At 65.1% G+C, this 25,410-nt stretch overlaps 5 protein-coding genes across 5 annotated transcripts; 1 reads left to right on the forward strand and 4 right to left on the reverse strand.

Annotated features, from left to right (window-relative positions):
• Window positions 1–5: 5 nt before the first annotated feature.
• Window positions 6–6,172, reverse strand: EMIHUDRAFT_448382 (hypothetical protein; the record flags this gene model as incomplete). The annotated part of the gene is made up of 8 exons (XM_005761859.1): window positions 6–33; window positions 201–662; window positions 731–2,943; window positions 3,151–3,899; window positions 4,332–4,653; window positions 4,724–4,915; window positions 4,985–5,088; window positions 5,701–6,172. The coding sequence occupies 8 exons, from the start codon at window positions 6,170–6,172 to the stop codon at window positions 6–8; spliced, it is 4,542 nt and encodes a 1,513-aa protein (XP_005761916.1).
• A 5,245-nt stretch (window positions 6,173–11,417) lies between these two features.
• On the reverse strand, window positions 11,418–12,435 carry EMIHUDRAFT_432871 (hypothetical protein). Its single transcript, XM_005761860.1, has 6 exons — window positions 12,415–12,435; window positions 12,262–12,348; window positions 12,065–12,211; window positions 11,866–11,946; window positions 11,725–11,790; window positions 11,418–11,657 (listed from the first exon to the last, which is right to left on the reverse strand). The coding sequence occupies exons 1-6, from the start codon at window positions 12,421–12,423 to the stop codon at window positions 11,589–11,591; spliced, it is 459 nt and encodes a 152-aa protein (XP_005761917.1). The 5' UTR covers window positions 12,424–12,435; the 3' UTR covers window positions 11,418–11,588.
• A 3,649-nt stretch (window positions 12,436–16,084) lies between these two features.
• EMIHUDRAFT_197950 (hypothetical protein) lies at window positions 16,085–18,300 on the reverse strand (the record flags this gene model as incomplete). Its single annotated transcript, XM_005761861.1, has 5 exons — window positions 16,085–16,237; window positions 16,479–16,611; window positions 17,015–17,041; window positions 17,122–17,260; window positions 17,718–18,300. 5 exons carry the CDS (start codon window positions 18,298–18,300, stop codon window positions 16,085–16,087), a joined length of 1,035 nt encoding a protein of 344 aa, XP_005761918.1.
• A 523-nt stretch (window positions 18,301–18,823) lies between these two features.
• Window positions 18,824–22,763, reverse strand: EMIHUDRAFT_197951 (hypothetical protein; the record flags this gene model as incomplete). The annotated part of the gene is made up of 6 exons (XM_005761862.1): window positions 18,824–18,924; window positions 19,079–19,109; window positions 21,513–21,591; window positions 21,674–21,837; window positions 21,912–21,986; window positions 22,146–22,763. The coding sequence occupies 6 exons, from the start codon at window positions 22,761–22,763 to the stop codon at window positions 18,824–18,826; spliced, it is 1,068 nt and encodes a 355-aa protein (XP_005761919.1).
• Window positions 22,764–23,645: 882 nt separating this feature from the next.
• On the forward strand, window positions 23,646–24,719 carry EMIHUDRAFT_197952 (hypothetical protein; the record flags this gene model as incomplete). The annotated part of the gene is made up of 3 exons (XM_005761863.1): window positions 23,646–23,898; window positions 24,025–24,046; window positions 24,338–24,719. 3 exons carry the CDS (start codon window positions 23,646–23,648, stop codon window positions 24,717–24,719), a joined length of 657 nt encoding a protein of 218 aa, XP_005761920.1.
• Window positions 24,720–25,410: the final 691 nt, after the last annotated feature.

The following is a 25,410-nucleotide window of genomic DNA, read 5'->3' on the forward strand; positions in this document are numbered from 1 at the left end:
CTTCTCTACGTGTAGACGAGTGAACCCAGCTGCCTCTAGCCCACGCGGCTTTACAGTAAAAAAAGCCGTAAAGCCGTAATCAGTATGCATCGCGAGATATCGGCAAGACCGCTTACAAGCAAAAAAGACGCAGGCGCTTCATAACCATATGACAAGACAACCGGAAAGCACAGCGAGTCCCCGACCCTCCGCGTCGTCACCTCCGCCCGCCGCGCCCTCCTCCCTTGCCCTTGCCGAGTTCTGGCTTTGTGTTGCCACCGCCTCTTCCCGAAGGCTTGGCCTGCTGCTCCCGTTCCCTCGCGGCGATGGCCCGCTCCTTGATCGCCTCCGGGTTGATCTCGGCAGCCACGGTCCCGCGCTTCACCATCTCGACCACTGCCTCCAACACCGCAGCCTGTGGGGCGTGTCCCCCGTCACGCGCCCCACCGGCGTCCGCGATGCGCCGCCGCATAAGGGACATCATCTGGTGCCGCAACGCCTTGAACAAGACGGCGACGCGCGGCGAGATGGTGAGATCGATCCAGTTGTCGATGACCACGCGGTGCTGCGCGTGGAGCACCTTGATTTCGCCGCCGAGCAGTAGGAGGTCGAGTGCGGTGACGGCCGTGACGTCGTGGACGACAATCTTCGAGGTCTTGACCTTCTCGTGGAAAACGAGGTACCTACTCGGGGGAGAGAGCTGCCAGTGGGAAGAGAGCTCCGCTGTAGCCGCCTGCGGTGGCGCGCGCACGAGGTAGTGAAGGAGCTCGCCATGTGGTTGAACGAAGAGGGGTGGATCGACACGGACTGCTTTTGCTGCGATAAGCTCGGCCTCGCGCGGCCCGGCGAGACGAGCAGCACGTTCGGGAAGAGGCCGGCCGCGAGGACCGCCTTGAGCAGCAGCGGCGAGTCGGCGTGCCGGTTGGCGGAGCGGCGTGCCGCCTGCTTGTCCGCCTCCCCAAGCCGTCGCAGTTCGGGCAGCAGTCCGAGGTCGGCGAGGTTGCCCCAAAACTGGTCGGCAGCCTCGCCCATGCCGACCAGGGCGCGCTCAGCGAGGAAGTGGCGGTCGCAGAACCGCTTGGCGCCGCCGTTCCCCTCGGTGCGCTTCACGTGCATCCACTTTTGGTACGCATCCACTGCCGCCAAATGGTCCGACTCGTCGCGGTTAAAGCAAACCTGCGCCGCCTTCGCCTCGTCGCGCCTTGCCAGCGGCTGCAAGAAGGGGGACCGGTCCGACAGCGCCGCGGCGATCAGGAGGATCGGGTCCGCGCAGCTGAAGAGCGCGCCGTAGAGCATGAGGCGGCCGATGCAGATCTCGACAGGCAAGGCAGCAAGGTGGCGGCCGAGCGGCGTGAGGGCTTCGTCAGCGTCGAGCGCATTGGAGCGCTGGAGCGCGATGATAGCGGCCTCCACCGTGGCCGCCTTCGGCGGGTCGAGCGCGCGCGCAAACGCGGCGCGCAACTCGTAGCTCTCGAGCAGCGGCGCGAGCCGGAGCTGCAAGCAGAGCTCCTGCAGTGGCCCGCGCAACATCTCGGGCACCCGTGCTGGCAGCATGGACTGGGTGTACCGCTGCCGCGTGTACAGCTTGAAGGCGTGCCCGGCACGCACGCGACCGGCACGGCCGGCGCGCTGCCGCGCCTCCGCCTGCGAGATCCACACGTCGACCAGCCGCCGCATCTGCTTCCGCTCGTCAAACATAGCCGACTTCGCGCGGCCGGAGTCAATCACAAAGACGGCGTCGTCGATGGTGATGGACGTTTCGGCGATGTTGGTCGCCAGCACCACCTTGCGCACGCCCGTCGGCATCACGTCGAAGACTGCAGACTGCTCGGCGGGCGAGAGCGACGAGTGGAGTGGCAGCACGCGAAAGGCGGCGCGGTCACCAAACCGGCGCGAGGAGCTCATCGTGTTGTAGAGCGTGGAGATGTCGGCGAAACCGGGCAGGAACACCAGGACGGCTCCGTCGCCAAGGTTGAGGTCGATGTAATCCACGAGCTCCATAATGAGATCGTGGTTGATGGCGCTCTCGTTGAGCTGCGACAAGACAGCATGTACCCCTGGCGGATACGCTGCGTATCGACCCTCGTCGTAGTCGGGGTTCGTGGCGGCGCCCGCCTCCTTCCACTCCTGCGTCGACGCCTGTCCGCCGCGGTGCAGGTTGAAGGTCGCCTTGTTCCACGTGCCGTGATCCGAGACGCGGCACGGCGAGTCGGGCGGCAACACGTGTCCTGTGGTGGCGAGTATGTCCTCGAGGAAAGTGTCGGTGACGGGATACGAGCGACCCTGCGCCGTGAGCACCGGGCAGCCACCAAAGTAGCTCGAGAAGAGCTCCGCCTGCACCGTCGCCGACATGCACACCACCCGCAGGTCGGGACGCAGCGGAAGCAGCTCGCGAAGGAGGAGGAGGAGCAGATCGGTCTGCGTGTCCCGCTCGTGCACCTCGTCCACCACTACGTGCGAGATGCCCTCGAGCGGCTTCTCGCACAACATCATCCGCAATGCGATGCCCGTGGTGCAGTAGAGCAGCCGAGTCGACTCCGTCCGCTTCGACTCGAGACGCACCTGGTACCCGACCAGTGACCCGCGGCCGCCGACCTGCTCGCCACGCTCAGACGCGACGCGGCGAGCGAGAGAGGTGGCGGCGATCCGACGAGGCTGCGTGCACAGGATCGAGGTGGTCCCGCCAGCGCCGGAAGCGAGCGCCTCCTCGAGCAGCATCTGCGGCACCTGAGTCGACTTTCCGGAGCCCGTCTCTCCGCACAAGACCGCGACCTGCGTCGATGCCATCGCCGTAGACAGCTGCTCCGCCAGCTTGCTGATTGGGAGCGAAGCGCGTTGCGCGGCTGAGGCGCAGCCAGCCGCCGCTTCGACCCACCGCGCGTGAGCGGCTTGCAGCCGCGAGCCCGTCTCAACCTCGCGCGCCTCGCGCCGCTCTTGCCGCTCCGCCGCCTCAGCCTCCTCCTCCTCGCGCGCAGCCGACTCTAGCAAGGCGGCTTCCTCCTCCTCCGCCTGTCGCTGCCGCTGCCGCGCCGCCGCCGCCGCAGCTGCCTCCTCGTCCCCCAGCGCTCCGAAGTCGCGTGCGGCCTCGGCCGCCGCTGCCGCGTCAGCCGCCTCGCGCATCTTTGCGCGCTTCGAGCGCGAGAGCTCCCACGGGGCGATCGGCCGGTCGACGAGCCGGTCGACGAATCGCTCCCGCTCGATGAGCGCGGCCGCGGCCGAGTCTGCCTCGAGCTGCGCCGCGGCAGTCTGCTGGTTGGAGACCCAGCCGAGCCAGAGGGTGCGGTACGCAGGGGGCAACATGCGGTAGAGCGGCTGCTTCTCCTTGCCGGTGCCAAAGAGATGGTAAAGAGCGGCGGTTGCTGCCGCCTGCTCGGCCTGCTCGCGCTTGTCGAACACCTCGTCGCCGGGGAGCTCCAGCTTCGTGTCCCCGACCACGACGACGTAGGCGCGGTAGCGGCGCCCAACCGACTCGAGCTCGATCTTTGGTCGCGGTGCCTGCATCTTCTGGAACCACTCGAGCAACATCGTCTTTGGCGTCTTCCCTGACCAGCGAGACAAGTCGTACCTTCCGGTGCCGCCATTCGCCACGTCATCGTCCGCGCAGCTCACGCCGTCGACCCCTGCAGCAGCATCCGTCGCCGATGGCGGCGGTGGGCCTGGGCTCGCTGCTGTAGCTGCTGCCTCGGGGACGTCTGCCGACACCTCCCTCTCTGCCGCCTTCTCAACCACAGGTTTTGCAACCGAAGTGGTTTGATACTTCGCGAGCATTGCGGCGCGCTGAGCCGCTGCGTTGCCGCCGCCACCGCCGCCGCCCTTCTTCTTCCCGCTCCCACCCGAGCGCTTCTTGCTCTTGCCCCCTCCCCCACTTGCCCCGCCGCTCGCAACTGCGGGAGCAGAGTTGCTCTCCGATCCCGCCTCTCCTGCCCGCTCGCGCGCGGTCCCCTGACTTGGCACGTTCAGCGCCACCTCCCCCCCCTCGCACTCCGCCGCCATGCGCTCCGCAGCCTCGCGCTCCACCGCCCGCTCCGCCGCCTCCCGCTCCGCCGCCTCCCGCTCCGCCGCCTCCCGGGCTGCCGCCTCCCGCGCTGCCGCCTCCTGCTCCGCCGCCTCCCGCTCCGCCGCCTCCCGCTCCGCCGCCTCCCGTTCCGCCGCCTTCCGCTCCGCCGCCTCCCGCTCCGCCGCCTCCCGCTCCGCCGCCTCCCGCTCCGCCGCCTCCCGCTCCGCCGCCTCCCGGGCTGCCGCCTCCCGCTCCGCCGCCTCCCGCTCTGCCGCCTCCCGCTCCGCCGCCTCCTGCTCCGCCGCCTCCTTCTCTGCCGCTGCACGCTCTGCAGCAATCCGATCCGCCTGCGCACGATCGGCAGCCCCTCGCTGTACGCGCTCAGCCGCTCCCCGCTCTGCAGCCGTTCGCTTCGCAACCTCCACCTCTGCCTCGCCCGCCTGACCGGGCCCCCCGCCGCCTATGCCGCCCGCCGCGACTGCACTGGCTTTGATGATGTCCCGGTGGTGCGCCGGGACCATGTCTGGCCAATCCGTCTCCTCGATCTCGCAGAGCGCGAGCGTCGAATCGTAGCCTATTGGGACAGAAGCAGCGAGTGAGGCTAGCGCTCGCCCCGTCAAATGGCGCTTGCTTCTCGTGCGGCCGTCAGCGGCCAGCGCTGCTGCAAACGCGGTCGCCTACGCCACAAGCAGAAGGGGCATGGCCAACACAAGACTTCCCGAGCGAGAGTGAGGCGAGGGGGCACACCTCGGGCGCCCCGATACCGCATTCCTCGCTGAGCCACGAGGCTAGCGCTTGCTCGCCGCGCGCCCCTGGTGGGGGAGTGCGATCCCGGGCTCCGCCGTCCTGGCTGCTGCCGTCGCCAAAATCGACGGCAAACTCCTCCTCGGCGGATGGGTTTGTGCTCGTTGGGGCCCGTTTTGCCTGCTGCCGCTCTGCCTCCCGCTCCTGCCTCACCTTTCCGCCGGGGGGGGGGGGGGGGGGATGGGCACAAACCCACTGTCTCACCCGCCAGCTCTTGCGGCGCACCGCGCGCTTCGCCTCTGCCTCTACCGCCGAGCGGCGCTTTGCGACGCGGGTTTCGAACTTGGGCACCAACCGCACCAACGCCGCTTCCACAGTGTCAGCTTGCCTAGCAGATCGGCGCGAGGCCCGCGCGGCGCGTGCCGCCGGCCGAAGCTCTCCCGCCGAGAGCCGCGCGTCCGCCTCGGCCGCGAAGGTAAGGCGAGCGGTCTCCTGTGGGACACGGCCTGGAGCCTTAGGGCAGCACGAGCCCGTAGCGCAGGGATCGGGCGTGCAAGCGCATCCGGCTTGAGCGTGTCCAATACTGGCGCCATAACTCTCTTGCCCCTCTCGGCTCGATCTCCGCTGCATCTCACTGTATCTCGACCGCATCTCGCAGAGGCGCGCGCCTTCTCGCCGAGCATGCGGTTCAGAGCCGCCTCTCCCAGCTCCTCGAGGTCCAACACGCCCAGCAGATCGGCCAGGTCCTGGAGCGGGGCAAACGCAGTGCTTCGGCGCGCAACAGGGGAGAGGGATTCGGGTGAGCAGTGCGACCTCTTCATCCTCGTCGTGCTCCTCCTCGCTGTCTGCAGCGAGCGCAGCCGAGTGACGCCCCCGCCACTCGGACGCCGCCCGCTCCACCTCTGCCTCCGCCGCTGCCGCCGCCGCCGCCACCACCTCGTCAGCAGCGCCTGCCGCGCCGCCACGCTTCGCAGAAGCACCGCCGCCCGCTGCTTTCTTTGCAAAGGCGGCGGCGCGCTTCTTTGCCTCGAGAAAGCGGCCCTCTGGCTTGGCCACTGCGGGTGCCGACACGATCTTCTTGAGCAGCGAGCTTTTGTCCAGCTCCTTGTCGCCGTCTTCGGCATCGGGCGTCGCCATGCGAAAGGACGGGGGGAGCGAGGCCTCTGGAAGGTGCAGGCAGGCCCAGTCGAGAGCGTCATTGAGGGATGAGTCGGAGCGCATGTGCGGCAGGCACTGCTCGATATCCTCCTTTCCGAAGCCCAGCCGCGCCAGCTGGCCATACACCTGATGGAGCTTCCTCGCGTCTCGCAGCAGCCGGCCACCCCCGCCGCGCTGCTGGTCCACCTCGGCCTGCGCCGCTTGGGCAACGTGCAGCGCCTCGCGAAGGGCCTGCTCCTCTGCCGCGTCCATCCATATCGCGTAGTCTGGAGCGGAGCCCCGGCCTTTGTCCATCCCGGCTTGAGCGAGAGGCCGGCCACAAAAGTCGCGACGCCCCCCCACGGGCTAGCTTGTGTCAAGCGTGCCTCCTGTGCGTGGGGGCTATGGTGCGGCGTACGACGAGCTAGGCAATCCTTTTTCTTTTTATGCGCTATTGAATTCTTTTTGCCAGGCGACCGCCCCGTCGATAACAAGCGGAGCGAGTGAACCGGCGGCTCCGCGGAGCTCCTTTGGCGCGACTAAAAATTTACCGGGGGCGCGACTAAAAAGAATTTAAACACTGTGCTCCTACGCCTCGCTTGCGGCTCGGCTGTATATACTTTTCAACCCTTTTCCTGGCTCACAAGCTAAAGATGTTCACGGGCCCCCACACGGAGGGCGGAGCCCCGGTACTCTTTAGCTGTACTCGTCTAGGCAGGGGTTGTATACTTTTCCTCGCGCACCCCGTCTCTTTTCCTTTCCTTTTTTCTCTACAGCACCCTCTCTTTTCCTCTCTCTCTATTTTCCCGGGGAAACCATCAAATTTTCCGGGATCTGAGCCGAGTCTGAGGTTGGTTTGGGCCCAAAATCAGCCAAATCGGCAAAATACCGGGTATTTTGCTTATACCTGGAAAACCCCGGGTATACCAGGTGTGTATTATTTTTGCTTCAGCGGCCCTCATGATGAAATTATGCAAAACCCTGGCCGGCCCTTGCCCTGCCCCCACCTAGCTACCTACCTACCTACCTTACTTATGGGAAACTAAAAAAGAAATCACCGGACCGGTGAAGGTGGGGTACTATACCAACTAAAGTGATGGCTGGTGGTACTCTTCTGCACCCCTAGTCCTTCCTGTGACATGGCAGGCCACTCCCAAGCCCTACAAGCACCAGATCACCTCACTTGGGGAGGGAAAAAAGAAAGAAAACAGACAACCCAAGGGAGGGATGGGAGGACGGCACGCCGCCACCACACAGGGATTTTAAGGAGAGGTGTGGGGAGGGTTGACATCGTGATTTCCAGAAAAATTCTTTTTCTGCTGTGAAAATTCCAGCGTGAAGAGAGGGAAAAACCCGACGGGAGGGCCCAGAGCCCCAGACCTACCCTACCTACCCGTCATGAGGGCCGCCCCAAGCAAAAATAATACACACCTGGGTATACCTGGAAAATGCCCGGGTATGTTGCCGGTTTCCTCGATTTTGCTCAGTTTCCCCCCCAGACCAGCTCACAGACTCAGGGAAACTCGCGAGTTTCCAGAATGGAGCACCAAACACCTCTGTTTTCGCCCTGGAAATTTCCGGAAACGCAAAGTGCTGGGGGCCCTCTGTTTTCCTTTTTGTTTGCCGGAAAAGTATATACGGGCCAACGCCTCGCGGCGCTCGGCGAAGGCCGCGAAAAATACAAGATGCGAAATCGCTGCTGCGTCGGGACGCGGGCACCTCGCGAGAAGCTGATCATAGCCAGCCATCCTCACCCCCCGAAGCAGCTGTGGCCGCGATTTCAGCCGGTCTTGCCCCGCCCCGGCAGGCGCGCGTTTGAGCGAGGCCGCGCACAACAAAAGAATTTGAGAATAGTCCTTGCACGACACTGGGCACGGTCCTCCCATCCCTCCCTTGGGTTGTCTGTTTTCTTTCTTTCTTTCTGGGCACGGCGCACGGGACTGCAAGAACAAAAGAATTCGAAAGGCTCTTACTATTTTTTTGCGCAGGAGAAAAAATACCTAGCTGGGTTCGTGCGTCGCCCATCTCTCCGTAGCGCGAATCCGCCAGGATTCTCGCCAGCTCTGCTGAGGGGTGGTGCTGGGCTTCGTGCGGCGCTCGCCCTGCAGGCCGTAGGCCTCTGTGCCACATCATCTACTTCACATCACGAGGCGTCGAAGCTAATGAGATTCAGTCCCAATTATTAGCAGACTTGCGCCCGTCGGCGCAGTCGAGTGTCTGCCCTTCATCGCTCGCACGCCTCGCCATCACCTCTCAGTCGCCTGGGAGATGTCCGCTCTATTTATTTAAGGTAAGCTGGATACTTGAATAACTTTGATCTTTGTTGTCGAGGCTGGTCCTTCGGCCGGGGCTTGGCCTGTACAAATCTATCTATAAAAAGAGACGGCACAGACGCCAAGAAGAAGAAGAATCTGAGATACCCCCAGCAGTTTCCGGAATTTCCAGCCAGGGAAACCAGAGGGTGTTTGTTGCTCCATACTGGCAACTCTCGCGTTTCCCTGAGTCTGAAAGGTGAAAGCTGACCTGAGAGCTGGTCTGAGTGAGGCAAAATCTGACAAAAATCGGGGAATTCGGCAAAACGCCCGGATGTTTTCCAGGTATGCCACCAAAATAGAGGGTATTTTGCCGATTTGGCTGATTTTGGCCGGGGAGGGAAACCGAGAGGGTGCTGAAGGGAAACAAGGAAAAGTCCCTAGGCCCCTAAAGGCCCTACGCGCGTCGTTAGAGCTTGGAAGCGTATTTGGAAAAATAGACTCGGGATTTATTTTTGCCGATTTGATTTTGCTCACGTGTCACGAACGTGGAACGAGACTTGCTCATTCATGCGCTTGTGGCCTTTACGAGAGTTTCCGGCAACCCAGAGGGAAACCATAGGGAAATGAGCAGGAAACACGGAAAGGAAACCAGGCAGGCAGGGAGGGTACGAGAGGAAACATACATACGCAAAGCCTACCTAACTAAATAAACTCATGCCACTTGGGAAAACTCGAGACTGGCCCCAGTGATCTGTGATCTCCAGTGTGGAGCAGAGCACCAAACAGGATTTCCAGCTGGCTGGGTTGCCGGAAACTCTGCGCTTGGCAATCATAAATAAATAAATAAAACGGACACACCAAACAAACAAGGGGTGGGAGAAGGATGACAGGGTCCCCACCTGCGCGAGCAGGATCTTGTAAGGACGATCAGGGACACAGGGGAACGGGAGTGGGGAGCGGAGCGAGCGCATCGCGACACGGAGGGGGGCTGGGGAGGGTTGGCAATCAAGTGTCGTTGTCAAAGGAAAGAGACGATCGAGGGGTCCCGTAGCATGCGGAATCGACCCTATCCAGTGCTCAATTCGAAGTCTTTTCTCCGCCAGATCTCACCGCTCAAGTTTTACGGCGGCCCCCCGGCGAACTGGACGCGTTTGCCGTCAGCCAGGTTCGCTCCCTTCATGGAGAGAGGAGAGTTGATCTATTGAGGGCCTCATTTGTGCAATGGAGACCGCCACCGACGCCTCCAGGGCTGGCGAGCCTGGCCCGCCCCTCACACCATGCGCAAGCTCCGTGTCCAGAAATGGATGGGCGGTCGTGAGGGGACGTGTGGCGGGTGGGGCAAGGACGCATGTCACTATGGTCGACGTGGCGGCCAATCCCCCACAAGAGACCTGTTCTACAATGGGCACCCCTACCGAGTCGACCGATCCCAAGGGGCGAACGCTAAAGAGGCAAGCAACCGGCACCATCGTGCCGAAAGAGGCGACGCGCGCTAAGAGCACGCGCTCCTCCAACACCTCCTCCAGCTCCTCGAGCCACTTGTGCTACTGGCACGCGCGCTGCATTGGTGTGACATGGCGAATATTCAAGCCGGAATACAAAAACGACACACGGTATCTGCGCCAAGCCGCGCAGATGCTTTCTGCGAGCACCGGGGTTGTTGGTGTCATCATGCTCTCCATCGTAGCCCTAACCGCCTCCATGCAGGAGGACAAGCGTGCGCTCTACGTTGACCTGCTAACGGGTGCCTATTCTCCTCAAATATTGCGCCGCGACGCGCCAAATCTCACGTTGCGCACCTCGCCCCTCGTCCCTACCCGTAGGCTCCCTCTACGTGGTCTGCGCCCTGCTTGCTGCCGCCGTTGTCGCGGGCCGCGTGGACATTGTCACCGGCGCAGCCTCTGCTAAAGTGTTCCTACAGCGGGGAGCGTTGATACACCATGCATTCCGCTGATGCAGGCACGAACAACACCGTTCGGGACTCGCTCATGCTCTATTCATCCGTCCGGCTCAGCCTGTTCTGGGACGAGGACGAGCTAGTTGAGCTTGAAAAGAAGGCGCAACAACGCCAGCACCCAAGCGCTAGATCAGGGTGTGACCATTTGACGCCGCGCTGTGTGTTTGCAGGCCGCTGCAAACCTCTTTTGGGACATGACCGTTGCTGACGCGCCACAAGAGGAGGGGGTCGGCGCCCAACCTAAACGGAACCCCCCCCCCCCCCCCCGCGCCCGGCACACGCCACACGCAAATCCACTACCATCCCGCTGCTCCTCCCCCTCCTCGACACTCCCGGGCCAGGCCGCCGCTCTTGCCTCACCGTCTCGCTGTCCGACCCACACGCAGGCCGCGGCGGCGGGTGCGGTTTGCTGTGTCGCGAGTGGCGGTGGTGCTGATTCTCGGAACAGCAGCAGGCGGGCTCGTGTGCACGGGCATCAACATGATGGCCACCAAAAATTGCTACCACCGAGCGCTCTTTATGAGTGGGGACGAGTCAGAGGAGGAGGTGTCGAACCTTTCCCATACGACCGCCGTGTTCTCAAAGTGCACAGAAGAGTGCTTGGAAGCCTTGCTTGAGATTGGTAAGGACGAGGCCAACATTGGGAACGGACAGGTGGTGCATGGCCAGGCGAGCCTGAGTAAGATTGGGCTCGTGGGAGATGTGACACCCACAGTCAATGCCTGCATATCAAGCTTCGAGGATAACGGCTTGCCTGTGCCTTCAACTTACCAGGGCTGGCCTCTGGCCGGCTACGTTACGGCGATTCCCAACGGCAAAGCTCTGGCGGAACTCGGCACGAAGTGCGCAACCGACGCGCGAACCAGTGGATGCAACTTCCAGACGTTTGCAACCACGGAGCTCCTCGTGACCGCTGTGGTTATGGCGTGGCTGCAAATCTGCCTCGTCTGCGTCTTGAGGCGCTCCGTGCAGCAACATGAGCGGGTGACAATTCACCCTCACCCGGGGCGTGCGACAGCTGCCGTTGGCGACGAGGCAAAGGGCCCGTAGCTATCGATGGCCCGCAGACTCGTTGACGACGATAAAATCAGGCTCCGCGGCGAAGAGGTGCGGATTGATGTACTTTTTGTGCTACACAATTTAATGCAAAATAACGAAGCGCGTCCGCCGCGGCCCGCGCACGGCGCAGGCGCGCAAGCCACAAGCCACAACACAGTCAAAACACGCAATCGCAAAGAGGTTCTCTCGCTCCGAGCCTCCCCCCGCTGGGGCGGTGGGGCGCCGCGACCCCCCCCCCCCCCCCGCCGCCCACGCCGCATAAAAAGGAGCTGATCTCCGCCCACGACTGAGTGCCCAACCTGCTCTTAAGACTTATAACCTCCCATGTCCCAAAACCGGACTTGGGTGGTGCCGGGCAAGCGCAATTACTCATCGACACATCCCTTTCCGTCCGCCCGAACCTCAAGCGACAAATGTAGCGACGGCAACGGGCGGGCGGTCTGGGAGCACCGCCTCGCGGCTACGCGAAAGGCTTCGAGACGCGGGTGAAGAGGGCGCAGAAGGTAAGGCCCAGCGGGACGAGGCTGGCCTATGGACATGCTATGAACGTGTGGTGGACGCCCAGAGACATAGGGCCAACCCACGCGAGGGCCGGCCTTGAGGATGGATTCGAGGCCGTCCGGCGCGCCCACCAGCCGCGCCACCAGCCGCTTGGCGAGCGCCTTGGAGAAGGAAATGTGCTTCTGGCATCGCAGTGGCTGTACCCATCACAACAGCCTCTCGGGCCTCTGGGGCACCTTGGACGCAAAGTGCACGCCGACCATCAGCGCGCAAGTCAGGTAGAGGGGCTGTGTCTCGTAGGGCCGGATCTCGCCAATCTGCGACGGAGGAGGGGCTGGGAGGGTGGCCGGGTTTGGAGCGGGGGAGGGACGGGAGATGAACCAGGAGACGGCGGTGTGTAGGGGGAGGGGATGGAGTCCGAGAGTGTCTTGATGCCTGCCCAAATTCGTCGCGAGGCACATCCTCTTTGTCTCGGTTGTAGATGAAGCCGAAGCCGCACATGTATGTGATGAGGCCGGCGGTCGCGGCGGCGCGCGGAGCCACCCATGGCACGAACGCCAGAAAGAGCATTGTCGGAAGCACCTGCGGTTCAACGACACGGAGTGTCGGGTGCAGGGAGATCCCAGCCAAACATCGGCCCGATCCTGTGTCGCTGCCTTCTTGGCGTAGTCGAAGCCGGGCGGCGAGATGAGCTTCCGAAGGAAGATGAGGATCGGCACCTGACATGCAACCGAGACACAATTCGAGGGAGCCGAGACGTGCGCCTGGAAAACGCGCAGTCGCACCCACGGCATTTCGCGCTGCACCGGCCTCTCGTCCCACGGCGAGTCCGCCACCTGGTCACAGCTAGAGACGTGAGCGGCCATTCCGCCTTCCTCGTCGCCACCTGTATATTGCCACCTTGGGCCGCATCTCTCCGCGCAGCCGCCGCCTCATGATCTCGTTGACCACGCGCTCCATTGCGTCGTCGAGAGCCGCAAGCCGCGGGCTGTCGCCGACATACCGCTCCGACAGCTCAATGTGCGCCTCAGTAATCTCATCGTAGGTCGCGTCTTCCGCTATGCCCAGCGTACGGTAGGCCAATCCGAGCGCCTCGTCACCGTCAGCGGCCTGCAGCGCGATCGTCGCGCGAGGGCGCGGCGCAGCAGCGATGGCGGGGACCCTCGTTGGGGAAAACACGACCACCCCACTGGGGGCAAACAGCAGCAGACCGGGGGCCAGCATGTCGACGCGTGCTGGGAGCGCAGATGAGGCAGGCTCAATGGGCGAGAAGAATTCACAGGCGACCGCCGCCCCGCCCGCATCACCCTTAAAATCCCTGTGTGGTGGCGGCGTGCCGTTCTCCCATCCCTCCCTTGGGTTGTCTGTTTTCTTTCTTTCTTTGCATCACCCTAGGTATCCAGTATTCACGCCCAGCCCGACTCTGGGCATGCACCCCCCCCCCCCCCCCAACCCCCACCCCCCCACCCACCAGCACCACCACCACCACCTCTCTCCCCGCCCGCCCGATGCAGCGACAACAACAACAACGCACGTCTCGCGCGAGCGCGTGAACAGGGCAGGCTGCCCCAACGAATGATGTCCTGTCAGTGTATTAGATTTGTTGTTAAATCTGTTGTTAGATTTTGTTTGGTATTTTATGTGGCGGAAGCGGGAAGGGAAAGTGAACGCTTGGCCGTTCTCGGGCTGTCTATTTTCTTTCTCCCTCCCCCCCCCCCCCCCCCTCCACTTTTTGGCGAGTCCGTTTTCTCGGCCTTCCTGTGTTTTCGCAACAAACAGGCTGTTGGCGGCGGAGCGCACACCTCAAGATCTCAAAAGTGCAGCCGTTTGCCCACGAACGTGACGTTCCGATGCCCTCCCGCCGTCGTCCGCACACAGCCCGCGGGCCGCGTACTGGGGTGAGTAGCCTTGCGCCCCGTGGACGAAAGGGACGGTCTCGTCGCGCCGGTCCCTCCAACTGAATGCGCCCCGGGACAGCTCGGCCACGACGTGCCAGAACACCTTGTTGTCAAACTCGCGCGTGAAGTCGACAAGGGGCAGGTCGTGCTCCGCGACGAGGATGGACCACGCGGCCTGGTCCTGAGGATGGGAGCGGCAGTACGCCTCGGGGTTCGTCAGGGCGAAGGACAGCCACCTTCGAAGCAGCGCTGTGTTGAAGGCTGTGTTGGCCTACGGGGCAGAGCGTGTTGCTTCAGGACCGATGGGTCCGCGGATATGGGCTCCGCATGTTGGCCTACGGTCCAGAATCAAATTGGCGTTGAGGGTCCACAGCCCATGCACGGCGCTGCAGGATGAGATGTTGAAGGCGGCCAGCGCCGAGGCCTCAAAGTTGCCCTTTGGAAAGTGCCTCAGAGGCAACGGAGGCTGCGCATAGGCACCGTTTCTCATGCAGACACCTCTCCTGCACGACGCCGCGCCATACATGCTCGCATACTTACCCTGCCGGCGCACCAATGCCCAAATCGCCTGTTTGATGTCCAGGCTGCTGAACCGCTCCACCTTGGAGTAGTCCGCGTACTTTGACGAGTCAGCCCACACGACATAGTCGCCGGCGCGCGACTCTTGCATCGCGCGGAGGAGCGCCACCGGCTTGAAGGCGTTGCAGTAGGGCCGGCACCACCTGCGCAGGCCCTTGCACAGGACGCTCTCACGTTGGCTCCGGTTGAGCCGGAGCATTGCTTCCAAATGCCGCCGTGTACGTGCGTCCCGCAGGAAGTCCGACTCTGTCCATCCCTGGAAGCGGTCGAAGCCCATCCGCGCTGCCGCAAGTCGCAGCCCCGCCATGCTGCTCTCAAACGGCTGCCGCATCGCAACGGTCACCAAAGTGACCGCGGGCCGAGCTCGAGGTGGTCGCTCCGCGAACATATGGGTTCGAACATGCGTGTCTCGGCTCTCGGGTAGGGGGGTGGGCCCACGGCCTTTCAAGGCCACGTTGGGGGCCGTAGAGCATACAGAGATGGCCGTACAACAGTGAAGGCTGTGGTCCACAGAGCACAGTGGTCGTCAGTCCGCAAGACACACATGAATGATCCGAAATAAATAAATAAAACGGACGGATGACACCTCTACTGTGAGATGGGTACAGAGGAACAGGCCCCCGCCCGTGCGATCTTTGTGCAGGGTTCTTTGTGGGTGTGGTCGGCGACTAGCCGGGGTCGTCCTCCCGATGGGGGACTAGCACTAGCCGTCTTCCACATGGTCCCTCGGGTCCCTGCTGCTCCTAATCTCTTCGTACATCCTCCTGCTGATCTCCGCAAAGTCCTGCTCCCTTCCTCGTCGTCGCGGTCGGTCTCTACTGCTGGTGCAAGCACAAGTCGTCAAGTGACCCCGACCCCGACCCCGACCCCGACCACGACCCCGACCCCGACCCCGACCCCGACCTGAGCTCCCTCGAATCCGGCCGCGTTGACAACACCTCGATCGATGAGCGCGGACCAAGACAGGGAGGACCGCAAGTTGAGTCACAACCATATGCGGAAGGGATAAAGCACCTAAACGCCAAAATCAGGGACAGGGACTAATCCGTCAAAGCTGGACAAATACGATCGGAAGGCAAAGCAAACGGCCAATTACCGCAGAGCAGTTCGGAATTGGGCGAAGAAGACACTTGAAGAAGATGGCTTCGACCCTGACGTGCTCAAACCTAACGACGTCGGCCACATAGATGGTGAGCTGGATGAAGAGGGCAATCACAAAAACAACATGGCAAATACCATGTTTGAAAATCGACCCGCCAGCCAGGCCCACGGAAAGCGGCCCATTCGCCCAAGCGCCTTGGAACGGGCGGGCCGTGCCTAGCGGCCCGGCTTCACCGCCCATCGAGGTTTCGTACAAGAGCGCCAAGAGCGCCATTCCACCAGTTATTGGCTACCGCGTTCGGGCACAATTCTCGCGACATTGAGTCCAAAAGTATTCCGCGTCAAGGGTACTGCTCACTAGGTTGTTTGTAGACGCTTTGTAGGCGCCTTGCCTCGCCCACTCGTCGTAGCAGGCCCGTCTAGAGTAGGTTTTGTGGCGCATTTGGGTCTGGCCTATATGTTGAGGATACACTGTCTTCCCCGGGGGACTAGCATCTCTGCCCCTCCTCGCCATTGGTGAAAGGGTCTCCCGGGAGCACTTTCAAATTCCTAATTCGCATGAAAAAGCAGTGAAAATTGAAGTGGGAGGGTCACCGCAATGTGGGTGAATTTTGAAACTGTGACGAGGCCCCTCTCGCCTCTGAAATCCATGCGCGATCAACCACTTCTACGAATCCCTGTCATAACGCCGAAAATCTATGCCATTGCTAGGTAGGGGGGGTTCTACAGTGCTCGCGTGCTCTACACTCAGAATCCTCACACCCTCCCTCAGGTTACACGGTGCTGCGCGGACTAAGGTTGTGGGGCCGGGGCGGTGGTGCGGTGGTGTGGCAACACCGAAGTGCGTGATGCGCTCGCCGCGGGCGACTGCATCGGCTCACAGCTCGTCGCGCGCGCTCGCGGCGGCTCGCGCAGCGCCGGCGGCTGCGGCACGGCGCCTCCACTCGTCGTAGTCGAAGCGTGCGGTGCTCGACCGGTCCTGTACGGCGTCCCACGCGCCCCTGCCCGCCTCGAGGTTGCCAATCGTCACCTGGGGCGAGGGGCGAGACGTAAGCGGTGAGGGCGGTGTGGGAGGCGTCCCTCCCGCTGGTGCGGTGCTCTCCGCCGCATCTCCACGTCCGTCAGGGGAGAAGTGCGCCGACCGACGGCGATCTCGCGCCGATCTCGCGCCGATCTCTCGGCGGTAACACTCCCTCATCCCTCGACGCGAAGGCCTTTAGACTGATCACCCGGGGGGGGGAGGGGACGGGAGGCTACCCGGACACGCGCACCTCCATGATCTCGGCCATGGTCGTGTCCGAGTACGCCTTCGGCCGCTCGGCCGTCACGAAGGGCGCGAGCGGCGCGACGGGCGTGTCGGCGCGCAGCGCGTTGAACCGAATGATGGCGTAGCGCTCGTGCGGCCTACGGGCAGGGGGCGTGCCCCACGGGCCAGCGGTACAGGGGGGGTGGAGCGGTGGGCGGTTGCCCGCGCGCGAAGCCGGGCTGCAGGCTCGGCAGCACGCGGTGCGGCGTCGCCTGCGGGGCGTGTGCGGGGCCGAGTGTGTCCGTGCGGCTGTGGCCGTGTGTTTGGCGTGTCCGTGTGTGTGTGTGTGTGTGTGTCCGTCCGTGTGTGTGTGTGTGTGTGTGTGTGTGTGTGTGTGTGTGTGTGTGTGTGTGTGTGTGTGTGTGTGTGTGTGTGTGTGTGTGTGTGTGTGTGTGTGTGTGTGTGTGTGTGTGTGTGTGTGTGTGTGTGTGTGTGTGTGTGTGTGTGCGTGTGCGTGCGTGTGCGTGCGTGTGCATGTGCGTGTGCGTCTGGGACATGCACTTCGCCTGCAGGACGCCGTTCGTCATCCTCTCCAAGACATCGCCTGCGGTGATGACGAAATGACTTGGCCGACCGTACGATCTCAGCCAATCTCGGCCGATGATGACAAGTCGCCGATGATGACGACAAACTCGGCGGGGCGGACAGGCGCGTCCTCCCAGCCTGCGCCCTCCCCGACCGCCCGCAGCTGCAGCCCCGCCGCGCTCTGGTGCATGAGCGTGAAGGCCTCAAAGTCCGTGTGCGCGCCTACGGCAGCAGCAAGCAGCCTGCACTCAAAACACCGCGCCCCACCAAAGTCCGTGTGTGCGCCAGCGCGCCTACTCGCGCCAGTCGACGGCGCGTCCACGACGCGTCCACGGCGCGGACAGCGGCGCGCGCCTCGCCCGAGTGCGCGCCGATGCCGACGTCCGGCACCGCGGCTGCGGCCTCCGCCTTTGGGTAGCGGAGGAGGCGGACGGTGCCAAGTTCGGCGCCGTCGCGCAAGTGCCTGGCTCCGAGGAGCGGAGGCGCGAGGCGTGAGGAGTGAGGCGGAGACGGAGTGAGGCAGAGGCGGGGTGCGGTGAGGCGGGAGGAGGCGGGGGAGCGGCGCGAGGTCGTCCTGGCGGATGGGAAGGCCGGCCCCAGAGAGGCGGATGGGAAGGCGCTGGCCGGAGAGGGCGCCTGGAGAAGGCGTCGCGCTCCAGCCCAAGCATCTCGGCGAGACCCTCTAGCAACGCGACGGCGAGCCGCTGCTGCCGCGCAAACAGGTCGCCTACGGCCGTCGCCCAGTTCACGACGCTGTCCCGCCTACCGACCACCAGCCTCAGCCCAGGCTCGCCGATGAACTCCTCAAAGGACGGCGAGAAGTCGGGGTACCGGTTGCGGAACCAGAAGCCCTGGGACGAGTTGTTCTCGCGGGCGTAGTCCCACGCGCGGACGGCAGAGGTTGTGCCCGCCTCGTACGCGAGCTCCTCGACGCCAGCATCCGAGCCGCTGTAGCCTCCGCGCGGCCGCGCGAAGCGGCGCTTGACGTCGGCCGGCAGCGCGTGCGCTCGGCGCGAAAATTCGTAGACAGAGGCGATGTAATCCGCGTCCATGAGCACATCGAGGTTCGAACAGTAAAAGAAGCCTCGCGTCTCAAGCGCTGAGCGGAGGGACGCGAGTGCGGCGCCGCGGGCGGATCTGCCGCCGCCATTGGCCGCGAGACTGCCGCCGTCGTCTGCGAGAAGCGCGCCGCAATCGACAGTCGGCCATGCATCGGAGAGGTCCGATTGGGCGGCGGCGGCGGCGAAGAAACCAAGCGGCATTGGAGCACACTGGCCGCGAGGTCGATGATCGGCTGGTTGTCGATGGGGTACGGTTTTAGCGTGAGACGCCGCCGGGGTTTTCTTTTTTTAGAAGGGCACACTCTTCCTCGCCGGCCTCGCTCGCCGGCCTCGCTCGCCGGCCTCGCTCGCCGGCTGCCGCCGTGGCATGTCCGAATTTCGCCGAGGATCGACCGCGAATGCTGCGTTGCGAGCGCGGGAGCAATCGTCGAGACTGAGGGCCCGACTGGATAATCGTGCTTTTTTGGGTTAGGGACGAGCATGAAGGACGGGTCCACAGGTTCTACCGAGTTTTCTCGGTCGTCTGCCGGCCGTGCGGGTCGCCGCAGGAGGGCGCAGACACGCTCCTGCGCCTCGCGGCCGGCTGCACGGAGCGCGACCTCTATGCCCTTCTCGACGCCACCGCGGCAAACGTCCCACTCGGCGGCGGCGGCGCGTCCGAGCTTCACCGCCTGCTTTCCCGTTGCACAGAGGCTGACATGGCCGCCATGCGCGAGACAATCGCTCAGAGCGTCGAGCAGTTGGCGCCCCACGAGGCCTCGTGGCCGTGGGGCGCGAAGGCCCTCGCGCACGTCCGCTCCTGCCCCGGCTGCGTCGGGCCGCTGCCTGCTCGGGCTCTCGCGCGCCGAGCCTGCCCTGCTGGACGACCGCATGGAGGCAGTGCGGCTCGCTGCCGAGGTGGCGGAGGACGAGGCGCGCCTCCGGGCGCTCGTGCCGGCGGCCGCCGGCAGGGACACAGCGTGTACACCTACGACGCCACCAGCGCCACGCAGTCGCGGCTCGCGGCGGCCCTGCACGCGGCGGCCCTGCACTACTTGTACAGGCCAGTCGTTTGTAGTCAAGCGGATGCGGGCGTGCTAGGCGGCCACGCCTCGATCTTCTTGGGTTGCAGCTGGTTCGACAGGTCCTCTCCGTGGCCTAGGCGGGCGTCTTCGCCCTCGCCCCAGGAGAAGACGGCGCCGTCGGCAGTGAGGGCGATGCTGTGGCCGCATCCCGCGGACACACCCACGGCGCGCTGGCCAGCAAAGGCCTCGATCTTCTTTGGCAGCAGCTGGTTCTGCTGGTTACCATGGCCCAACCGGCCATCGGCTCCAAAGCCCCAGCTCCAGACGCTGCCGTCAGCGGTGAGGGCGAGGCTATGACTATCTCCAGCCGACACAGCGACGACGCGCCACCCAGCAAAGGCCTCGACCTTCTTCGGCAGCAGTTGGTCCTGCTGGTCGCCGTGGCCCAGCCGGCCCGAGTAGCCCGTGCCCCAACTCCAGACGGCGCCGTCGGCGGTGAGGGCGAGGCTGTGGTGCAATCCAGCCGACACATCGACGATGCGCTGCCCAGTAAAGGCCTCGATCTTCTTGGGCAGTAGCTGCCTCTGCCCGTCGCCGTGGCCCAGCCGGCCGGAGGCTCCCAAGCCCCAGCTCCAGACGGAGCCGTCGGCGGTGATGGCGAGGCTGTGGTGCATTCCAGCCGACACTGCGACGACGCGCTGCCCAGCACGACGAGAGCCGCCCCTCGCCGTTGATGAAGAGGCTGTGACGCTTGCCTGCCGCCGCCCTCGCCGGCGGGTTGGACTCGCACAGCAGCGCCGACAAGCACAGCCACCGCACGGCGCAGCCCTCGCCCTCTGGCTGCGCCGGCAGCTCGTAGCCGCGCTCTTGCGCCCACAAGCGGATGGCCTCCACCGCAAGCGACGCGTGGAAGAGAAGCGAGACGGCCGCGACGCGGGCAATGTTGGCGGGGTCGCAGTGAGAGAGGGCGCGCGCGAGGAGCTCCGTGGGGAGGTCAAGGAGGCGGGTGGGCGGCGGCGTGTCTGACGAGGGATCGGCGGTGGCGGCCGGGGCGGCGAGGCGGCGCGCGCGCGACGTGCGCTCGTGTCGCCGCGTTCGCTCCGCGAAGGACGATTCGAACCGGACTCTCGAGGGGGGAGGGGAAGACGTAGGGCTGAGCTGGACTCGCCTTTCCTGAGGCCCCTCCACCTTCACTACTCGCTGCCTACTCGCTGCCTCGAGGGGAGGAGGGGAAGATGTCGAGCGGGCGCCACTGCGCTAGCACGGCCGGAGGCCCCTCCCCGAAAGGCAAGTTGTCTTAGCCACACGAAACCGAGACCCCTCCCCACCGCCCCGACCCCCCCACCCCCTTGCTCCCCTCGCCCCCTCGGGAGGGCCGAAGAGAGGCGCCCGTGGGGACCCCGCAATTCCCTTCCCCCCTCGGAGGGGGCCGGATGGAGGCGTGAGGGCCCCGCTCTTTCCTCGCATAGCGGCCACTCTTCGGATCGCTGGTCGAGCGACCCGGGGGATGCCCCGCGCGCCTGACCCAGGCGCGAGAAACGAATCTGCGAGGAGCGGCCGCTCATGCGGCCCGATGGGGAGGAGTGGGGCGAGCCCCCCCCCAACCCACCCGCGCTACAGTTGTATGTAGGTCCTGGGTGACGTAGGGGAAACCCGGCGAGCCTGGGGAACTAGCCGGGGCAGTCGGAGAAGGGGCAACTCCGTGCACTGACGGTCGGCCGCCAGAAACACGCCTGCGTGGATCGCTGACACCAATCCTCGCTACCCAACGCTACCCAACAACCATCCACCTCGAGTACCTGTGAACGGGAGCAGTATGTAGAGTTCGATGATAAGGAATACGCTGTCGGACATGCAGCTGTGGATACGGCCAAGTATGCTGCTCGACGAAATACGCTGGCCTGTGTTCCGAGGCTGGGAGAGCTGAATACAGCGCCGCACAGTTAATGCAACGGAAGACGTGTCCTCTCGAGTGCTGGTTCGGAATAGAGGGTCTGCATTCCGCATCTAGGGGCGGCAGCCTCGCCGCCGGCGAGGCCGAGCCAGGCGAAGGCTGCGGCAAGGGTCTCGTGCGGTGACGCGGCGAGGTCGTCGTAGCGCACGCGCCTGCGCCCGGCAATGGTCCGGGGAGGTAAGGTTGGACGCCGAGCGCTCGCGAGCGCCGCTGGGATCCGCCCACTCTCTCTCTAGCGCGCAAGTCGGGGCAGGGTGCTCGCCCGCAAGCGTCGGAGGCGACAGTGGTCCGGTGAGAGCCTCAGCGCGCTTGTGACAAGGGCGCTTTCTTGCGCCTCCTCAGCTGCCACACGGTATTCACAGGGGCGTGTGCGTGTGCGTGCGTGCGTGCGTGGTATGTGCGTGCGTGTGTGCGTGCGTGGTGCGTGTGTTGATTGCGCGCTGTGCGCTCCTCACGAGCGCGGCATCCTCCGCGGGCACGGCGGTGAGGTCGGACGCGAGCGTCTCGTGCTCCACCAGCCAGTGCGTCACAAGCCTGAGACACCGGCAGGTTCAGAGGTGAGCCACGCTCCGCATGACGGGTCCGCGCGCGAATGCGGTGTGGACAGTCTCGTCACGGTTGGCTGTAAAACGCGAGTGGCTCCGGCGGCGGGCGGGCTGCGAGATCGGCATCCGCATCTAGGGACACAGGCTGCAAGATCGAACGCCCGCGCGAGTCCGCCCAGCGGCGCTGCGCCGCCGCCACGGCGAGCGGATGGCGCGAGATGAAGAGGAAGCGAACCTGCTCATAGATCGAGCGCGGGGAGGGGGTGGGGTGGAGTGGGAAGGGGAGGGGATGGGCCAGAGGACACGCACCAAAGGCGGCCGCGCCGCACCCAGCCGCCAGAGCGCGAGCAGGGAGCGCCAGCGCATCACGTGGCTTGGCGACTTCTCCAGCAGCACCCCGAGCGGCGCGGAGGAGGGTGCGGGCCCGCCGCCATCGCCTCGGCCGCCGCCGCCGCCGCCGCCGCCGCCGATGCCGCCATCGCCGCCTCCGGCGTCAGCTTGAACGCCGGCGCCGCCGGCGCCGGCGCCGCCGCCACCTCTAACTCCCTCTTCGCCGAGAATGGGCCAAAAGCGCGCCCAGGCGGCAAAGAGCGCCCGCCTGTTCGCCGTGGTGAGGACGCCGCTCTCGTTCGCCTCCGTCTCGTGCGCGCCCGTCGCCAGCGCGAACGTGCTCATGCCTCGCAGACGGACGCTGCCGCACTGAAGCCCCAACGCGGCGGCCGCGCCTCGCCAGAGCCTCCATGGCAGCGGCGGCTGCGCGAGGTCAAGCTGGTCGTAGACGGGCTGCCAGAAGAGGCCCTCGCTCATCGGCCCGGTCAGGCCACTCGCGGTCGCGATGCCCTCGCGCCGCAGAGCAAATGGGTGGACGGCAGGGTGCGCTGCGAGCAGCGAGGCGAGCAGCGTGGTGCCGCCGCGGTGCGAGCCAGCCACATGCAGCAACGTGTGTCTGGAGAGCGCCGCATCGACCTCCGTGCACGTCGCCGCCCTCGCCGGTGGTGGAGTGTCGCCGGCGCCGAGCAGCCAGAGCAAAGCCGAGTAGATACTCAGGCCGGCCACTGCTTGCAGCGCGGTACGGGCGCCGTGATTGATGCGTCGGGCGGCCTCATCCTCCGCAGACTGGCCGGGAGGGCTTGGCGCGGCGCCTCGGCGTCGCTTTGCCATCAGTTCAAGGTCGGCAGGAAGCCAAGGGAGTGCCTCGTCGCCCGACGGCCAAGGCGTTGGCGCGCGCGACGTGGGCGAGGGTGAGAGACGCGAGGCGCATGCGCACACACACGACGCGGGGTCGCGAAGTGACCGCCGGTGACCGCCGGGGGCGCGGCCGGTTGCAAGTCATGTGCTTATCACAGTAGCCCGAGGACGGGGGGGGGGCGGGCCTCACCCGGGACTCACCCCGAGACCCCACCCCGGGACGCGCCGGCTGCGGGTGAGGCCCCACCCCCGGGGCAGTGAGGGGCAGGCGCGGGGCGGAGCTCCTCAGAGTGAGGCGCCCCGGGTGCCCCCACCCCCCCCACCCGCCACCCCGGCGGCACCCGACCCGCCCATTCAGCTTTGCTCTTTCGTCCGGAGCGCGCCTTTCAGGGGGTAGAATTCTTAATCTTTTAGGCGTGGCGCTGGTGGGCCGGGGGCGCGCGGTAGCCGGTAGGCGTAGGTACGGGGCCGCGTGCGCGTGGGCTGTGGCCCGCCCGTGGTGCCCCTGCGCCCTGGCTGGGTCGGGCAGCGAGCTACCCCCCCGGGACAGCGCATCGCGAGTGAGGCCCCGGGGTGGGGCAGGTGAGGGAGGGGGCGGGGACGGCCGGGCCCCGGTGAGCCCCGGGTGAGGCCCGCCCCCCCCCCCCCGTCCTCGGGCTACTGTGATAGGCACATCAGTCAGTATTACACACGTCCTAGCATGGACGACGGGGCACACGCACTCGCGGAACACAGGGCATTACACACGAGGCGTTGTGTGCGTTCTCAGGGAAAGGCATCACCACAGACAAAAGTATAGTTAGAGGGGCAGCAGTGGGGACCCCCACTCACGACCCCGCGAGCGCCTGTAGCGAGATGTCCATCGCTGCATTGGTTCTCGCCAAGCATGAGCGCACTGGGCTGACACGCTGGCGCGACCCAGTCTACCTAGGCCGTGCGCTCGCCGCGCACGACTGCCTCGAGGTGGCTCACTCGCCCGCGTCGACCGTCGGAGGCTGCGTGCATGGCGGTCGGCAGCTTTCCGCTCTGCTCGAGCGCAGCCGGCGTGCGCCCTGCCGGTGGCCGTCGCGGCACGACTACTCCTACCTCTTTCACGAAGCGATGCCCGGTGGAGCTCCCACATCTACCGAGAGAAAGAGCACTCAGAGCCCAGAGCGGGCCAGGCGCACATGGCGAGACGTAGCCGACATCTAGCCGGCATCCACATGTAGCCGGCGGCATCCACAGCATGTAGCCGGCGGCATCCACAGCCTACCGTGCGAGCAGCGGAAAGAACGGGAGGCTGCGCAGCGTCCACAGCATGTAGCCGGCAGCAGCTCGTGCACGCACCCGTCGCCCACGTCGAAGAGCTGGTCGCGCCACGGCTGCCGCGTAGGTGCAAGCAGTCCGGGAGGACGCGACTCGTGGAGGCGAGACCCGCAGCTGGGCCGCAGTACGAAGCGGGCACACACCGCGACAAGTGCGTGTGCGCCATAGGCTCTTGGCGAGGGACCTGCCCCTGCCGTCGCTCGCGCGGCTCGGATCGCTCGCGGAGAGAGACCTCACAGTGGCTCGGCTCTCTATGCGGGCGCCGCACTCACCGGGTCGTACCTTCATTGGCACGCCGGCGCCCTCAACTACCTCGCGGCGGGTGCCAAGCTGTGGCTGGTCGCGCCGCGCTCGTCGAGCGGCGGCCCGCTCCGCCGGTTCACGTACGGCCGCGTCTCCAACATGTCGACGCATCGCTGGCTCCGCTCCGAGCTCCCGACGCTGCTTGCGGTGCCGCGCCTCGCGCTCTTTGTCCAGAGAGCGGGCGAGGCGGTCTACGTGCCGCCGTATGCGCCGCACGCCGTCGTGAATCTCGAGTACAATGTCGGCGCGACCTTCACACTGAAGGCTGCCGAGCCGTCTCTGCCGGTTTGGCTGCTCGCGAGCCTCTTCGGCGGGTGAGAGCTGAGACAGGAGTCTCAGGACGTAAATCACGACGCGTTTTTAAACTAACCACATTAGACGCGGTACAAAGAATAAAACTCGGAATCACACGCCGGCTCGCTAGAGCGCCCACGCCTCGATCTTCTTCGGCAGCCGCTGGTTGAGCTCGTCCCCGTGGCCCAACCGGCCTCCGCGTCCAGCGCCGAAACTCCAGACGCCATCGGCGGCGAGGGCGATACTGTGATGCCCCATCGCCGAGACAGCGACGACGCGCCGCCCAGCCAACGCCTCAACCTCCTTCGGCAGCAGCTGGTTTTGCACGTCGCCGTGGCCCAACCGGCTGTCACTTCCAAATCCCCAGCTCCAAACGGCGTTGTCGGCGGTGAGGGCGAGACTGTGGTTCGCTCCGGCCGCAACAGCGACGACGCGCTGCCCTGCCAACGCCTCCACCTTCTTGGGCAGCAGCCGGCGCTGCTGGTCGCCGTGGCCCAACCGGCCTCGCTCTCCACTGCCCCAGCTCCAGAGGGCGCCGTCGGCGGTGATGGCGAGGCTGTGCCCGAGTCCAGCCGACACCGCGACGACGCGCCGGCCAGCTAAGGCCTCGACCTTCTTGGGCAGCAGCTGCACTTGCTCGTCGCCGTGACCCAGCTGGCCAAAGGCCCCATAGCCCCAGCTCCAGACGTCGCCGTCGGCGGTGATGGCGAAGCTG

This window comes from Emiliania huxleyi (genome assembly GCF_000372725.1).
Source record: "Emiliania huxleyi CCMP1516 unplaced genomic scaffold EMIHUscaffold_7, whole genome shotgun sequence".
Classification (NCBI taxonomy): domain Eukaryota; phylum Haptophyta; order Isochrysidales; family Noelaerhabdaceae; genus Emiliania; species Emiliania huxleyi.

Coding starts and splice junctions, on each gene's coding strand:
- EMIHUDRAFT_432871 (XM_005761860.1), bottom strand. Junction 11,947..12,064: donor CTCGCGACGAATTTGGGCAG/GCATCAAGACAC, acceptor CCTCCGTCGCAG/ATTGGCGAGATCCGGCCCTA. Junction 11,658..11,724: donor GCCTCGAATCCATCCTCAAG/GCCGGCCCTCGC, acceptor GCATGTCCATAG/GCCAGCCTCGTCCCGCTGGG.